The sequence below is a fragment of the Apodemus sylvaticus genome, chromosome 10 (assembly GCF_947179515.1).
Source record: "Apodemus sylvaticus chromosome 10, mApoSyl1.1, whole genome shotgun sequence".
Lineage (NCBI taxonomy): Eukaryota > Metazoa > Chordata > Mammalia > Rodentia > Muridae > Apodemus > Apodemus sylvaticus.
The window spans coordinates 25,898,973-25,916,783 of record NC_067481.1 but is presented as its reverse complement, the minus strand read 5'-3'; the positions used below and the strand labels follow the sequence as shown (position 1 = coordinate 25,916,783).

Here is a 17,811-nt window from a genome sequence, read left to right as displayed (position 1 = left end):
GTACAGACATACAGAAGCAACACACACACAGACACACAGCCATTTAAGAAAAAGAATTAAAGCTATAAAACCTAGCATATCCCTAACAAACTCTGAGACTGATAGGCAGAGAGAAACAGGTACATTCCTGCATAAAATAATCCTACAGCTCAGAGTCCTAGCAGTAAGTATTCCCTCAGGACACAGCCAGACTCTTAGTAATAGTTCATAAACATTATACCAGGAAACAGTGCAATGAATAAAGTGAGGAGAGCAGTGGTAAAATACAGTGCTCATATGAGACCGCAGGCTGGCCCTTAATCCCAGGACTTGAGAGGCAGAGGCCGGTGGCTCTCTATGTTCCAGGTCAGCCTGATCTACAGAGTGAAGTCCCAGGACAGTCAGGGCTACACAGAGAAATTGCCTCGAAAAACTGAAACAAAACAAAAACCTAAGAATATTGTGTGTACCGATCATTTAGATCTCCAAGACAGCCTTGATTTTGATTTTGTAAGAACCTTTACAATTTATTGTTGTTGGACAAGCAATGGTGGTGCACACCTTTAATCACAGAACTCGGAAGGCAGAGATCTTTTTGAGTTCAAGGCCAGTCTGGTCTACAGAATTCCAGGAAAGCAAAAGCTACTAGAGAAATTATCTCAATAAAACAGAACAGGGGCTGGAGAGATGGCTCAGTGGGTAAGAGCACTGACTGCTCTTCCAAAGGTCATGAGTTCAAATCCCACCACCCACATGGTGGCTCACAACCATCCATAAAGAGATCTGATGCCCTCTTCTGGTGTCTGAAGACAGCTGTAGTGTACTTACATATAATAAATAAATCTTTAAAAAAAAAACAGAAAAGACAACTTACTCATGTTTACAAATATGAACTAATGTATTAAATATGTGTGTGAATACGTGAGTGCATGCATGTGCAGGACAGAAGCACAGGTCTTCCTGGAGCAGGCAGTACTACCAGAAGTGTATTACTGCCAGCTACTTAGAAGTGAAAAATGTGTCCTTGCCAAGACCAGCATTAGCTCTTACCCATCACACTTATCCATTGTAATGAACAATAACTGACATTAAAGAATTTGGATTAGGTTCAGGGGTTCTTTTGACTAGGCAACCAATTGAATTTGAATTTCTGATCCTCCTACATCCAGCTCTTGAGTGTTAGATCACAGACACATACCTCCTTTTAGCGGGTGCTGAAAACCTAATCCAAGGCTTCATATGTGATGAGCAAGCACTTTACCACTGAACTAAAACTCCCAGCCCCTAACAGAATTCATGGGTGAAGAGTCCAACTTCACCTCTTTAAAAAAAAAAAAAATCCAATGATTTCATGAAACTACAGCAGATACTAAAACAATCTTTTAAGGACCCTATAGGTAGCATAGCAATTCTACTCTTTTCCTTTTTCTTCTTTGAAGCAGAGGGTAACAGGGCTATGTACATGCCAGGCAAACTGCCTACTACAACCTATCTTTATTGGAACTTTTACAAAGTTGTCCCATGAATATAAAAGCTGTAGCATTCAGGAAATCAGAGCAGTGAGAGGTTTGTTCACAACCAAAATGTCTACGATACTCAGGCACAACTCAGTGTCTCAGCTCAGCTATTCCTGAGTCATCCACAACAGATGGCTGCCAACGTCACCCATGGAAGCTGTTCCATACGGAACCAACCACAACCAGTCAAGAGGCTCACCTGTTTAGTTAGTGTCTGTGTGAGGATGGGCACCAAGTACTGCAGTGCTCCCTTGGCATAAAATTTGCTGGTATGCTCCGGGGGCCGTCCTTGTTCTGCTGCCTAAGGAGAAACACAGTAAATAAGCTGTTATGAATGCTACAGACCTACAGTGAACTGTTTGGAATATTTCCCTCTCCAAGCCCCAAATAAGAAAATTGTGTTGCCCAATACAGTGATGCACGCCTTTGAACAGCACTTGGCAGGCAGTGGGATACACGAACAACTAGAGCAAGTACATAAGGTAATGTCCTTTATTCACGTTTTTGCCAGTTGCAGGTATTTTGGAGCTAGTGCCTACACTTTGATCAGCTTCAGTATTATGTAGCACATATATGCAGATCTATGCATTATATTCACATATACTAAAGAATCATGTCTACTTTTAGAATTACATTCTTGGACTAGGGATGAAACTCAGTTGCTACAGTGCTTATCTTGCATGTGCAAAGATTGTGGTTTAATCCCCAACACTGCATAAATCAGTGGGAGATGATCCACATTTGGGAGATGGGGGAAAGAGAATCAGAAATTCAGGGTCATCTCTGAATACATTTAAAAAAAAAAACAACTATTAATAACCTGAAATCTAGCGCTAGAAAGATAACCCAGTTTAGTATAATGTTTGGAAAATTTCCCTCTCCAAGCCCCACATAAGAAAACTGTGTTGCCCAATACAGTGGTGCATGCCATTGAACAGCACTTGGCAGGCAGTGGGATACACGAACAACTAGAGCTACATTGTCAGGCCCTGTTTCAAACACAAAAGAAAAAGCAACTGGCTGTGGTTTGCAAGTTCATAATCCTAGCACTGCAATGCAGAGACAAGTAGATTCCTAGGCTCACTGGTTGCCAGCACTGTCAGCAAGCCCCAAGTCCTATGAAAGAAATAACTTCTCAAAAAAATTAAATAAAAACAAAACAAGGTGGAAGTGGTGGTGCATGCCTTTAATCCAAGGCAGATGAATTTCTGAGTTCAAGGCCAGCCTGGTCTACAGAGTTAGTTCCAGGATAGCCAGGGCTATACAGACAAACCCCGTCTCAAAAAAAACCCAAAAAACAAAAAACAAAAAAACGGGCTGGAAAGATGGCTCAGCAGTTCAGAACACTGACTGCTCTTCTGGAGGTCCCAAGTTCAAATCCTAGGAACCACATGGTGGCTCACAACCATCTGTATTGAGATCTGACACCTTCTTCTGGAGTGTCTGAAAACAGCTACAATGTACTTACATATGATATATAAATAAATATTTAAAAAACAAACAGTGGATAGAAGCACCTGAGGTTGTTCTGTAGTTTCTAAACACACAGGAAATGTACATTAAAAAAATCAACCAGCTGGGCGGTGGTGGCACACGCCTGTAATCCCAGAACTCTGGGAGGCAGAGACAGGGGGATTTCTGAGTTTGAGGCCAGCCTGGTCTACAGAGTGAGTTCCAGGACAGCCAGGGCTATACAGAGAAACCCTGTCTCAGAAAAAAACAAAGCCAAAAAGCCAAAAGAATCAACCAAGTCTGATATATAGTACTCTTTTGGCTAACGGAGACACACAAAGGTTACACAAAGATGAGACTTCCCAAGGTTCCAAGTCAAAGATAACCTTTCCCTCATATTTGATGACTTCTCCAGAGCTAGTAAATTGTCAAATACATATCTTGGTCCCATACCAAGGAACCAATTCCCTGCTGCCACTTCAATGAGCTGACAAACTGCTGCCCCCTTGTGTTCACAGAACTATCAGTATGAATACCTGCAACTGGCAAAAACATGAATTGTCTCATTACTGAGGGTATCTGGTAAGCAGAAAAACCACTATCTCTACACAACAGTCACCAGTCAGAACAGAATCCTTCAGAAGAGTGATACCCACAAATGAAATGTATAAAGTCCTAACATAACAGCAGCTCTTCTCAGAGAGGCTCATCCCAGGCTTACCTCTGAGGCCTCAATAGCCAAATCCATTTCCTCATCACAGACATTGGACCAGAATTCTATCCCTTGGAGAGCCACCTCATCAATGTCACTTTTCATTGCTTCAATTGTGATCTGAAAGGAAAAAAAAACACCGTAGACACCAAATAAGTACAAGCTTAAGTCAGAAAAAATAGATAATTTGTGGGCTCAATGGTTAAGAGTACTGATTGTTCTTCCAGAGGTCCTGAGTTCAATTCCCAGCAACCACATGGTGGCTCACAACATCTGTAATGGGATCTGATGCCCTCTTCTTCTGGTGTGTCTAACAACAGCAACTATGGACATAATTCTAAAAAAAATAAATAAAGCAATTTGTAAACTGAAGTTGGGTATTAAAAAAAAAAAAAACCTTGTGAAGTATCTGTTAAAATATCTTTTTACAGCCGATCGCAGGGCTGGAAAGATGGCTTAGTGATTAAGAGCACTGACTGCTCTTCTAAAGGTCCTGAGTTCAAATTCCAGCAACCATATGGTGACTCAGAACCATCTGTAATGAGATCTGATGCCCTCTTCTGGTGTGTCTGAAGGTAACCAGTGTACTCATATAAATAAAATAAATAAATCTTTAAAAAATAATTACATCAATCGTAGCACTACTCAGCAATCAGGAGGCAGAGGCAGGCGGATCTCTGAGTTCAAGGCAGGCCTAGGCTACAGAGTGAGTTCCAGGACAGTCAGGGTTACAGAGGCCATGTTTGGGGTAGTGGTGGTGGATATATACATAATACCAAAGAAAGCAAACATTTTCTTGGCATATAAGCTTAAATTACCATTCATGATGGGGCTCCCACCTGTAATTTCAGCCCTAAAGGGGATTGTTGAGTTTGAGGCCATTCTGAGCTATATAGTGTCAGACCAACTGAACTATGGTGTGAAACACTGTCAACAAAAGTCAACACCCATATTCAAGTAATTTTCTTGACTTCATAATATTAAGTTTTTAAAAACCCACAGAATTACAAAATAGCAATTAAAAATAATGAGCCCACTAACTACAAGTTCAAATTACATAAAATACTTACTGCAAAAAGGGCAGGACCCATGTATGTCTCCATGTACTGGTAATACAAGGACATTATCTTCACTAGATTCTGTAAAGCAGCCACTCTTACCTTTTAAGAACAGATTAAACAGTTACTAAGAAAGTAAACAATCCGCAAAGGTAGACTTAATGACTAAAGACACCTGAGTAACACTGATCTCAGTCAATCTGGCCCCTCCGTTTTCACTTATCTTTTCTTGTATATTCAGTTTGTTCCCCTTCCATGTCCCAGTGAGGAAAACCCACAGAAGGGTAAACCTCCTGGTGCTACCTAGACTAAGTCATTCCTTTCACTAACTTCCAGGGTCAAGTTTAGGACACAGCAGTAGCAATTCAATGTCTACAATGGAGAGAATCCCTGGAACAACTCATGGAACTAAATTAGCAAAGGCTTCTCAATCTTTAAGAGATTAATAGTCGATATTACATATGTAGTAAAAAACTTTCATTAACAAGATTACTCAAACTTTAATTCAATGATTCCCTAAATTTCCAACTGGGTGATTAAGAGTGTTTCCTAGGGATGGAGACAAGAAGGTTTATGGGACATATGGGGGAGGGGGGATCCAGGAAAGGGGAAATCATTTGGAATGTAAACAAAGAATATAGAAAATAAAAATATTACCAAAAAAAAAAAAAGGGTGTTTGCTAGGAAGACAGGGAGAGATAATTTTCAAATAGTAACAAACTTACCCTTGTATCTGGACACTGTGTGGCTTCACAGACCACTTGCATGATAAAGTGCCGTTCAGACTGCAGAAAAGGTAAAGGATATTAGGAACACATTAACTCCATGTGGGAAGGTTTCAAGACTCTACAAGGAAGGTATCAGAGAAAATAGGAAGACCTAGGTTGTCACAAGGTTTAAACAATAGCTAGTGAAAAGAGGAAAAAACAAAAAAACCAAACCCCTACATGTAAGAAAACCACTTTCCTTATATGTATGGAGGTAGAAGCAGGGAAATCTCTTTCAGGCTAGGATGTTCTATAATGAATTCTAGGTCAGCTAGGGTTATAGAGAGTGAACTCTGTCTCTCGAAATAAAATATTTAAAAATATTTAGAACATTTGTTTCCAAGACAAAATTTTATGTGAAATGACAAATTCACATGAAACATGGTAAAGGGCAAAATGAAGTTAGATATTCTGTTAGCCGTCCTAAATCTGTGATCTCAAAGGAAAATTCCATTTCTGAACCAATTATAATTACTTTGCTCTGAATCTGGGCATGGTGGCATACACTTTTAATCCCAGCCAGCATTCAGAGCCTAGATAGACAACTTCCCCCCCCCAAAAAAAAAGTAACAAACTACACATACACAAATTAGTTTACTGTGGTATCCTACATCTCACAACCCAAAGGCCAAGAAACAACAAACACTGATCCAAAGTGTCAATAAACATAAATCCAAAAATATTTTCAGACCATATGACTCAGTAATTCTACTTCTGAGTATAGGCTAAAATGAACTGAAATCAGCTTTCAAAAACCCATCCCCATGCTCATTTTCACAATAGTACTGCTCACAGTATATGAAAGGTGGAAGCAGCCCAAAATGGATGGTTTAATATACAAAATGCAGTAAATATATATATATATATAAAACATTTATCATCATCATCATCATCACCATGTAGCTTTACAAAGAAAATCATCAAGCCGGGCGTGGTGGCGTACGCCTGTAATTCCAGAACTTGGGAGGCAGAGGCAGGCTGATTTCTGAGTTCAAGGCCAGCCTGGTCTACAGAGTGAGTTCCAGGACAGCCAGGGGCTACACAGAGATACCCTGTCTCAAAACATCAAAAAAAAAAAAAAAAAAAAAAAAAGAGAGAGAAATAGAGAGAGAGAGAGAGAGAGAGAGAGAGAGAGAGAAAGAAAATCATCATGCATGGATGACTTTTAAAGATACTATGCTAAGTAAAAAACAAAACAAAACAAAAAAAAAACAAAAACCTAGTGATGAAAAGTCAAGTATAGACTGGTAGGATGGCTCAGTGGAACCCATATAAAGGGGAAACAGATTCTAAACTGTCTGTCCACTAACTGTGTGCACCACTCCCCACATGCCATTCATACACACACACACACACACATTATAATAACTCAAAAGAAAAAACAAAAAAAAAACAAAAAACAAAAAACAAAAAAGTCGGGTGGTGGTGGCGCACACCTGCAATCCCAGCACTTGGGGGGCAGAGGCAGGCAGATTTCTGAGTTCAAGGCCAGCCTGGTCTACAGAATGAGCTCCAGGACAGCCATGGCTATACAGAGAAACCCTGTCTCGGAGGAAAAAACAAAACAAATCCAAAACAACAATAATAAAAATAATAACAACAACTCAAAAGTTTAAAGGACAAAGGAGGCCTGATTCCATTTTTCTATTAACAACATGGAGCATCCACGGAAAGTAGAATTTTGGGTGCTAGCAGCTGGAGACCGCCTCTATAGCAAACTGAATAACTGATCTAGCACATTTAAAAAGGTCATCATGGCCAATCTGCTATTTCATCAAGTCATTGATGTCACAAAAAAACCTCACTAGACTGGAGATGAATGCCTTCTGATCTTAAAGACAAAACCAATGCTTGAAGTCTTTCATTTCTCATACTCTAAACAGGTTATGATGTCAGAGAAACATACCTCTTTGTCAAAGTTTGCTTTGGTGAACTCCAGGGAGTTCAGGAGTGCATTGGTGGCCGCCAGCTTCACATTGTTACTGGGCTCTTCCTTCCTCATGCCCTGTATTATGGCAGTCAGGATTTCATTGGATTTATCCTGTAGCTGCTCTGGGTCCTAAAACAAACAGAGAAAAGTCACGGTCCAGCAACATGCTGCTGACTAACCAGCTGTCCTTTCGATGGTAACAGCTATTGAAAGGAGTCTACAACTTTTTCTTAGTTTCATTTGGGATAGGTTCTGCAGATACCCCCAGAATGGTACAAAACTAAACCAAAACAAACCAAACTCATCAGCCCGTCTCTGAACACAGAGACAGCAGCAGTCTGGTGGTTTTTCCCACCTGTGCCAAAAATAAAGTTTTAGAACCTGCATCAAATGATTAAGGACAGCTAAGCTCAGGTCAAATGTTATGAGTAAGTCAGTGCTGACCAGAGAACAAGAGGAGTAAACATCACCAGCAATAGTTCAAGGAGGGGTGTACTAAGACTTCAGTGGTCCCAGTGACTAACACTGGAGGTAAGAAAACTAGCCTCCAGACAGTCTATCTGTTCTCAGAGGCGTAGGACCAATCATGGCTACCCCCAAAACCCCCAAGAACCCTGAGCCAGCACTTGAGAAATGAAAGCAGAAAGCTCGGGAGTTCAAGGTCAGCATGGAATACAAGACTGTCTCAAAACAGTAAGAAAGCAAAATATCTCTTACTGATTTCCACCGAGCTTATTCTTTTTCTTTTTGTGCTGGAGACCATATCAAAAGGTTTCATGAATACTAGGTACTCTACCTTAGCTATCCCCAAACTCAGCCCCATTCTGAGTTCCTTACTTCAGAACATGATTAGTAATTTAAGAATAAAGGTCCAGAATAAGTATTCCTATCTTTAAAGTACTACAGCATCTTGATGTTTCCATCCTCTGATAGAGAACCCCAGTACTACTCATGTGACAACTAAAAGAATCAAAGCATGTAAATTAGAAATAGTAGGCAAATACTTACTATATCTTGGCAAATGTAACCAATAGCTTCCAATGTGGACTCTTTCATGTGCTCTGTGCTGTTGGGGTTTGTAACATTCGCTACGAGCTGAGGAATTAGTTCTGGCCACTGGCTTACTGGTATCTCTGCACAAGCAATACCAGCCACACACTGTGATGCTGAACTAGGCCGGTAAGTTTCTGTGCCCAAAGTCTGCAAAACCTGGAGTGTCGAGTTTGGAGGAGAGGGAAAATGACAGAGAATATCAGTTGGTAGCATTCTTTGAGTGCTATATTTCACCCACCAACAACCACTTCTTTAACATGTATCTGATTTTTGTTCTCCTCATCCCACAAAAAGACTAGTTAAGTATTGGGAGCTGGAGAGATGGCTCAGCGGTTAAGAGCACCTGACTGCTCTTCTAGAGGTCCTGAGTTTAAATCCCAGGAACCACATGGTGGCTCACAACCATGTGTAATGGGATCTGATGTACACTTCTGGTGTGTGTCTAAAGACAGCTACAGTGTACTCACATAAATTGTGTGTGTGTGTGTGTGTGTGTGTATGTATGTATGTATGTGTGTATACACACACACACACACACACACACACACACACACACACACACATATGCAATTACTTAAGTATCAACACACAGTCTCCAGAACCTTTAAGCAAAACCATCCCTTGCTTGCAGCCAAATAGATTTCTTCCCAACTCATCTCACATCAAAACATAACACATGTCAGAAAGAAATAGCCCTGAAGGGTAGGAGAGATGAGGGCAAAATATATGCGATGACACAAACATACTTTCGGTTCATTACAATCTAGTACTGTTATGTAAAAAAAGCTTGGGGTTAAGTGATACCATCATGTAAATGTTACCAAAATCTAAGAATCAACCATTATATAACCTGAACTCTCAGAAAACTAGTTCTGTATGCTCAGGAACCAAAATAGTGTTCTTAGCCACCACCAAGAAGTAGTCAGTGATGCCAAATGGAAATCCGCCATTAAGCATGTCTCATTGGAAATGCAGCATTTATACAGAGTAATTGCACAGATTTGAATAAAAGAGAATGCCACCAATTGCACAGGGTTAACCATTACCATGATCATCTAATTTAGACCATGAACCCACTAAGAATCATGAGTTTACTCAAAGGCAAACAGTTAACTGTTCCTGGCATGAACACAGGACAAAAAAAAAAAAAAGCTGGTAGATATTCAGGCCAGCTCTGCTCAGGTCACTTAGTGCCCTGTGGTACAGCTATTAACTAGTATGAATGCTCTCTTATACGGCACTCATTTTTTATATATCATATCATTTTTGCCAGCTCCACTCCATTCACTAACAATAATTTCAATCCTAAATGAAAGTTTTGCTCTCTAGGGACAGTAATGCTAGAATGGTCAGTCAATAAAACCTGTATGTCAAAGGCATACAGTGGTGGACACCTTGGCTTCCACCTAATAAGCTCAGCATTCACTGAGGCAGGAAGAAAAAGACTAGGCTAGCCTGGGCTATACAGTAAGCTCCTTTGAGGCGGTAAATGGGAGTAACCCAATTTGACTAAGACCCAGCCCAGGGTGCAGACACCTAGCACTAGGGGAGGGGAGGGGAGGGGAGGGGAGGGGAGGGGAGGGAAGGGAAGGAAAGGGAAGGGGAGGGGAGGGAAGGGATTGAATTATCTATTGTGGAGGGTTGGGGGTAGAAGCCAGCCTAGGAACAGTGAGATCTCCAGCTTCAAACAATAAAAATCAACAAAAAAGCCGGGCGTGGTGGCACACACCTGTGATCCCAGCACTTGGGAGGCAGAGGCAGGTGGATTTCTGAGTTTGAGGCCAGCCTGGTCTACAGAGTGAGTTCCAGGACATACTGGACTACAGAGAAACCCTGTCTCTAAAAAATAAACAAGCAAACAAACAAATAAACAAAAAACCCAACAAAAAAAGAAAAAATTATTTTATTTACGTCCAACAACTAAGAGGAGGTGGGGATTAAAATATTATTATACTTGGCTAGAAAGATGGCTCAGGCATTAAAAAGTGCACACATCATTTGCACATAACTCAAGCAGCTCACACCCCCTCGAAAAGTCCAGCTCCAGGAGATGGATCCAACACCTTTGTCCTCCACAGGCACCTACACGCAAGTGCACACACCCATGCACATATATGTAATTAAAAATAACTCAATAGCTAGACACATAGGTCTACTTTCAATCCAGCACGTGAGAAACAGAAGCAGGTTGATCTCTGGGTTTGAGACCAGCTTGGGCAGCATAGTGTTCGGCTACAGTGAGACCCTATCTAAAAATAACACTTCAGAAAAACCGTCATTAATGAGAAGACACAATTTGGATAGAAATAGCTGTATAAACTCCAAGGAAGAGTTAAAGTAAGTTGGTTTTCCTATCTTGTGTCAACTGATAGTACACAGGATGACTGGAAAAGGCAGGAGGCTCACTGCTTGGGAAGCATCTGCCTCAAAGGACACTAATTTGCCTAAAAGTAGAACCTAAATCCAGCAATTATGATGCCCATAATCTTGACCTGCCTAAATACAAACAGAAATTCCTCTTATTTCCACCTTAATACCCCAAATAAATTAAGACTGCAACTATTTAATTTATCCAGCTTCCTATGGCCCTATTCTTAAAAACCAAAGTAACTATTACTTCAATCAAAATAGAAAAAAGACAAGCCTATCTACATTTGAATCCTAATCAACAATATAATTCAGCAATAACAACAAAAAAGCCACAATATAAAACAAAGAAGGATCTCAAGAAAGCTTTCCATTATTTGTTTTTTTTTTTTTTTTTTTTGGAGACAGGGTTTCTCTGTGTAGCCCTGGCTGTCCTGGAACTCACTCTGTAGACCAGGCTAGTCTCGAACTCAGAAATTCGCCTGCCTCTGCCTCCCAGAGGGCTGGGATTACAGGCATGAACCACCACCACCAGGTCCATTATTTGGTTTTAAGTACGTAAAAAGACAAGGTACACACCCAGGACTCAGGAGGCAGAAGTAGTCAGACCGTGAGTTTGGGGCCAGCCTAGATTATATAGTGAAACACAGACCAAAAAAAAAAAAAAAATTCTGAAAGCTCTATGCTTGACTCAAAATTACTTATCTGCCTGACTTTACAAATTATCAAGTAAAACCCATCAAACAACAGGACCAGCCACCACTGAAGCAAAGAAGAGCTGTTAGACTACAACAGGTAGAGCAAACAGCACAACACTCCCTCCTCTCCCAAAGGACCCAAGACTTCAGTTCCCAGCACCCTTGTCTGATGCTCACAATGGCATATAACTCCAGCTCAAGGGGAATCAATACCCTCTTCTGGCTTCCAGTGTTGCTAAAAACATACATATAAACATGCATTTAAAAAAAGTAGAAGGCTGGGCAGTGATGGCACACATCTTTAATCCCAGCACTTGAGAGGCAGAGGCAGGTGGATTTCTGAGTTCAAGGCCAGCCTGCTCTACACAGTGAGTTTCAGGAAAGCCAGGGCTACACAGAGAAACCCTGTCTCAAGAAAAAAAAGTAGAAAATATTTTAAGAGTATCTATGAAAATCCAGGCATGGTGGCAAACACATGAGCCTATAGAGTGACCCCGAAAGGTAACAGTTCTTAGCCACCCTTTAACAAAATAAAAGATGGGCTGGGATACTTAACACCTTGTCACACACCCTAAAGTACAGTGTTATGGCACATGCCTATAATCCCAGTACTTCAGAACCAAAACAGAAAGACCAGGATTTTGATGCTAGTCTGGGCTACATGAGACTGTGTGGAAAAATCAATTAATTCCTCAGCTTCATTCTAAAGATCACAAACACACTTTCTCTCATAAGGACAGAACCTGAGGCTTTGCAGCTGCTGGAAACCTCTACCACAGAGCTAAATAAACAGAACCAGTGGCTGTGTGTGAAACCACACCAAAACTTGTACTGCTCTAATTCTATCAAGAGACCCAACAAAAGTTTCCCAAGCTGCTGCAGGCCACCTCAGCTAGCTGAATCCGACCTATCACACTAAATACCTATTGCCACACTGAGAGACTTTAATCAAAACAAACTTTTACATTCAGGTAAAGTTTGAGTCTCTGAAACCTCTCACTCTATGCCATGTAAATGACCATGCCCGACCATGTCGTCCCTTAGACCATATGACATCAAGGATTGGACAGTCACTTACATAGTTCTTGACTTCCCGTCGAGCGTTAGCATCAATAGCAAGCCACCTCTGCTGGTACTGTGCCTTGATATCTGGATCTTTCGATGTCAAAGAGTTCTTAATTTGTAGACCAGCTGCAACTCTGGCAACCTGACTGTTTCCTGGATTTGCCAGCACTCTGGACAGTTCCACAAGGAACGTGGGCTGTGGAGAAGATGCATTTGTTAAGTATATCAGCAATTTTGACTTGCTTGTAAAGCACTAAACTAGAGAAGAACACAAAATTTAGATCAAATCAAAGTATCTCAGCAAACTGGGAATTATCTCTTTGAAGTGGTACCTGCCTACACTCAACACTGGGATCAAAAATTTAAGGCCACTTCAAGGACAACTCCTATAAAAACCTCACCTGCTATATGAAGAAACAGATTCTTCCTATCAAGAACATGTTATGAGCCCAAGTCTTAATAAATAGCTCCCCAGAATTAAAAGCAAATTGACCCCTGGTAATGTGTTAATCCTAGTGACAAGTTTCTCTAAGCATGTTCAAGAATGAACATGTACTTCAAAACTGAAGGAAAGGATACTTAAAAAATCATTTTCCTTTAGTAGCAGGACAGGGGGCCTATCATGTTTTGGACCTACTGTCAACTAGCAATGAATCATCCAAAAACCTATGTTTTGAAACACAGGTCCAATAGATACACATTTAAACCTTTAACACATCCCTTCCTCTTCCAGAGCATACATACAGGGGGTGGGGGGGGTGGGGAGGGACACGGGTGTGGGTGGGGATCTACCCAATCAGGAGAGTTATAGAAGCCCAAAGTAGACACATTTTTTAATGTTAGCAAACTCTTCAAACACAGGAGCTAATTTTCCATGTTTTATCATGTGCCACTAAGGAGTTCGGAGCACAAAAAAGGGCTTCTTGCAAACTAGCAAAAGCAAAACCAAAAATATACTATGAGCAGATCTCTCAGTCTCCACTAACAAGAAAATGCTTGAAAAGGTATGAATTTAAAGATAAAAATGTTAATATAAAGTCACTTACCTCGATAACTAAAAGAAAACTGGTCAGTAAAAATAAGATTTGTCGCTTTATGGATGTTACTATTTTGCCAAGCTATCACAAAGGACTACATTTGGTTACAATGTTTTTTTGACTTCTTAAAACTTATTACCTTTAAGAGATTTTAATACCATCCACCCTTCTCTCCATTCCCCTTCCCCCAGAAAGGAGAGGAGAAACATTCTGGCAATAAACTGCTTCAATAATCCCACATTTTCCTATATAAAAGTCAGTCATTTTTTTTCTATTTAAAAATGTACTTCTTAAATCCGAAAATATGAAAAACGGGGTTACACCTGTGATTTATCAGGGAATAGGCTCAATCTGAGAAATGAGCCTCTCTGCCTAAGATCCCTAAAGATGAGGTCTCTGATAATCCAAGTCCAAACAGAATATACGTGCACACTTTGGCCAAGAATGGGATAATAGGGCAAAAAAAGAGAAAAAATTGTAGCAATGGGTTCAGAAGTGGTCGGGTGCCAGGCGTGGCCACGAGCACAGCCCAAGGGAACTAATATTGGGTAGGGCTCTGGGAAGTAGTTGCACAGCCACAGAGCCATGGGACAGGACAGGAAGGAGAAGCCGGCCGCAGCCAGTACAAGGCAGGCGGCAGGACGCAGAGCTTCCACATGGCCCCTAGGCCCGGCTCCCCAACCCCCACCCTTGCTGAACACGCAGCGCCATGCAACCTAACTTCCCTTCCCTCCCTCTTTCTCCCTCCCGCTGCACCGCCGCCCTCAGGCCGCGTGGCGATTGGACAGCGATACACCCGGCGCGCCTCGCCATTGGCCAGACGCGGGGCCCGGGGCGGGACACACCCACCGGCTTCCCGATGGCGGGGTTAGGTTGGGCCGGGTGGGGGGGGAAGGGGGACGAGATGGGGCGGGGTGGGTTCCTGAGGCCTGGGCCTCCAGGAGGGCGGGAAGGCCCGCACGCAGGGATGGGGACGCGGCGGGATGGGGCGCGGCGGGACAGCACGCACCAGATTCTCCACGGCCGCACGCTCAAGGAACTTCTGCGCCGCTTCCAGCTCCAGCCGATCTGCCAGGAGAAATGGGGGGAGAGGCGGCGGGGTCAGAGGGGCCACCCCCTCCCCCACCCCAGTCACCTCAGCCCGACCCCCGGCCCCCTAGTCTTACCCGGAGACACGGTCTTCTCGAGGATGGTTATGAGCTCCATGGCGGAGGTGACGGCGGCGGGGACTCCTCCCAAGACGACGGCCCGGCCTCTCGGGCGGCGGCTCCAACTGGGGATGGGGGTTGGGGGTCGGGTGGGAAGGGAGGGTGGGGTGGGGGGTGGGGGTCACCACAAGCCCATTCACCGGCTGCCTCTGGGCAGGCGCTCCGGCTCCCCTTCCTCCCCTCTCTCCTTCCTTCCGCCCTCCTAATGTGCTAGGCGGCAGCAGCTGCTCCTCTGGCGGCGGGGGAGGGACCCCGGGGGCAGCTCAGAGCGCGGCTGGTGCTCAGGCGGCGGAGGGAGAAAGGAAGGGCGGCAGTAAGTGAGAGGCGGATCGCAGGGAGGGAGAGAGAGTGAGGGAGGGAGGCGGAGGGATATTCTTGCCGGACCTCTCCGCGGCGGCACCGCGCTGCACAGCGATTGGCTACTGCTGGGGCCACGCGGAGTCCCTAATTGGCCAGAAGCCTAGCGTTGAAGAGCCGCCGCGCGCCCATTGGCCGTCGGCTTTCAAGGCCCGGTTGGCTGGGCGGGCAGCGGAATGGGGAGTGCTTATTGGCCGAGGGGAGGAGCCCTGGGGTGGGGCAGGTAAGAGGGCACCGCTGATTGGGCAGGCCTGGTAAAGGCCTTCGGCCTCAGACCGGCTGTGCGCGGGGAGGAGGGTGGGCGGAAGGTAAGGCTCGGAGCGCGCCGGATTGGCTGGGATACTGGACGTTGATAGGACAGGGCGCCGGGAGAACTGAGGAGAGGAGTTCGGGGTCGACGCACGTAAAGGCGGGAGGCGCCCGGGCTCTTAAGAGTCTAGCGCAGAGCACGACGGGACGCCTCCGGGGTGGGGCGGAGCTGCGCGCGAGTGGCTCGGACTGTGCTCTCGGAGAGCGGTCACTCGCAGTCTGTACTTGAAGTGTGGCTTTCGCGGGCCTCGGAAGGGGGCGGGGAGGGGGACCGTTAAAGTCCTGCGCCGCGCCCACAGGAAGCTGCCGTAATGGCGAGGTCAGCTTGCTGCCGGGCTCTGTGCTGAGCCGCACCGTGAGAACCACGTGGTTCACCTTCCACCGTGCGGATTTGGAAACTGAAGCCCAGAGAGAGCATGGAGCGTGTCCAAGGTCACACAGCCGATCACAGACTCGGTCAGAGCTGGGTTCAGGCGCCCCTAAGAGCCCCCGTCTGGGCCCTGTGCAGTTGACAAAGTTTCGCGGAGGCGTGTCCTTAGACCACTTAAGAGTTACCGCAAACCTTTGGTATTCAGACTTAATTTACAAGACGTGTAGGGAATTAAATAAAGGACGTGTGCTTTGACGGGGTGTAGCAGCACACCTGCCATCTCAGTATCCCGAAGCCTGAACTACAGTCTAAGATCTTGTTTCTAAAAACAAAAGAAAAATATGTTGCTTAACATTCCCTTCCCCTCACTTGGGTACCTGGGCTGCAAGTCGTAGGGATTAGGAGCATGTGGGTCCAAGTAGCATGTCAATTTTATTATTTTTTGACGTGTAAAGAAATTGCCCTACACTAGCCACATTTTGGGAACGTGGGGGATTTAGTGTCCTCTGGAACACTTAGAGTCTTAGCCAGCTACCTTGTGGAGTCTTTTTATTATATGTGTTTTTTGTATGTACTGTACTTTTTAAGTGTCTTCACATATACATATAATACATTCTGAATATTTTCACCTCTTAACTGATTTTAAGAAAAATCTGTGTCTAGTACAGAGGCGTGATTTAAGTTTAGGTATGATTTGTTGGTTGGTTTGGTTTTTTCTTTTTCCCTTGGGGGTGGGTGGGGAGAGGGGGTTCTCTGTGTAGCCCTGGCTGTCCTGGAAATCATTCTGTAGATCAGGCTGGCCTCAAACTCAGATTTCCCTCTGCCTCCCCAGTACTGGTGTTTTGTGTTTTGTTTTGTTTGGAAACCCTGTTTTGAAAACAAAAAAAGGGTGTCTCATTCAGCTGTCTGGCCTGGAACACACTAAGTTGACAAGGATGGTCTTGAACTCAGAGATCCACCTGCTTCTGCCTCCCAAAGTGCTAGGATCAAAGGCATATGTCACCAAGATTGCCCAGGAAATAAGTTTATTGAAGTGTTTTCATTAGAATGTAATTCGATTTTTTTGTGTGTTGAGTTTATTCTGTTTTGTCTCTTTGAGGCAGGATCTCTTTTTATAGCTAGCCTGTAACTCTATATATGTCTTATACTGGCTTCAATATTTCTGTAACCTCCCTTAGAACCCATGCTGCCTTCTCTTGACTCTGTAAGCATGTGTACACACCTATACACAGATGCATGCTGGTCCTGTGCCACCATAACTTTTAGGGGGAGATTGGGGGGGTTGAGACAGGGTTTCTCTGTGTAGTCCTGGTTGTCCTGGAACTCACTCTGTAGACCAGGCTGGCCTCAAACTCAGAAATCTGCCTGCCTCTGCCTTCCAACATAACTTTGATTCTTAAGACAAAAGGCAGTCTTACTTCTATAGAAACTTGAAGTTTTGCAACAAGAAATGTAGGCCCACCATTCCTCATACAATATTTTACCTAGTTGATTTCCTCTGGCTTACCAGCTCCCTAATCCCAACTTTTTGCTATATCAACTAGCAGGTCTGCTCTGTATGTATGGCTTTAAGTCCATGACCTGGAAGCTGGGAATGTAGAACAAGGGATTTGCTTAGTGCATTAGCTAGAATTCCTTTAGCTTTATCAGGCCACAGGGCTGGGTGCCTGAGAGGTAGATATGCAACGATCAGAGGGAAAGTTCAAGGTCATGTTTGGCTGACCTGAGTTACAGGAAACCTGTCTCAAACAGTAGGGACTGGAGAGAGGTCTCAGTGGGTAAGAGCACTGATTGCTTTTCCAGAGGTCCTGGGTTCATTTTCCAGCACACACGTGACAGTTTACTTCCTTCTTCCAGAGGATCCGATGCCTCTTCCAGCCATTTTAAAATAGGACTCAGTGACATGACATCCCTGAGAATCCTGTCATTTTC

At 43.7% G+C, this 17,811-nt stretch overlaps 1 protein-coding gene across 1 annotated transcript in view; it reads right to left on the bottom strand.

Moving 5' to 3' along the window:
• The window catches only part of Kpnb1 (karyopherin subunit beta 1), a 31,447-nt gene extending 16,255 nt beyond the window's left edge, over positions 1 to 15,192 (bottom strand). Inside the window, exons 1-9 of the mRNA XM_052194288.1 lie at positions 14,802 to 15,192; positions 14,645 to 14,703; positions 12,612 to 12,794; positions 8,424 to 8,624; positions 7,392 to 7,544; positions 5,444 to 5,503; positions 4,731 to 4,820; positions 3,670 to 3,780; positions 1,696 to 1,797 (exon numbers count right to left, since the gene is read on the bottom strand). Coding sequence (XP_052050248.1) covers positions 1,696 to 1,797; positions 3,670 to 3,780; positions 4,731 to 4,820; positions 5,444 to 5,503; positions 7,392 to 7,544; positions 8,424 to 8,624; positions 12,612 to 12,794; positions 14,645 to 14,703; positions 14,802 to 14,841 — 999 coding nt within the window. The 5' untranslated portion in view covers positions 14,842 to 15,192. The remainder of the gene's footprint in view (positions 1 to 1,695; positions 1,798 to 3,669; positions 3,781 to 4,730; positions 4,821 to 5,443; positions 5,504 to 7,391; positions 7,545 to 8,423; positions 8,625 to 12,611; positions 12,795 to 14,644; positions 14,704 to 14,801) is intronic.
• Positions 15,193 to 17,811: the final 2,619 nt, after the last annotated feature.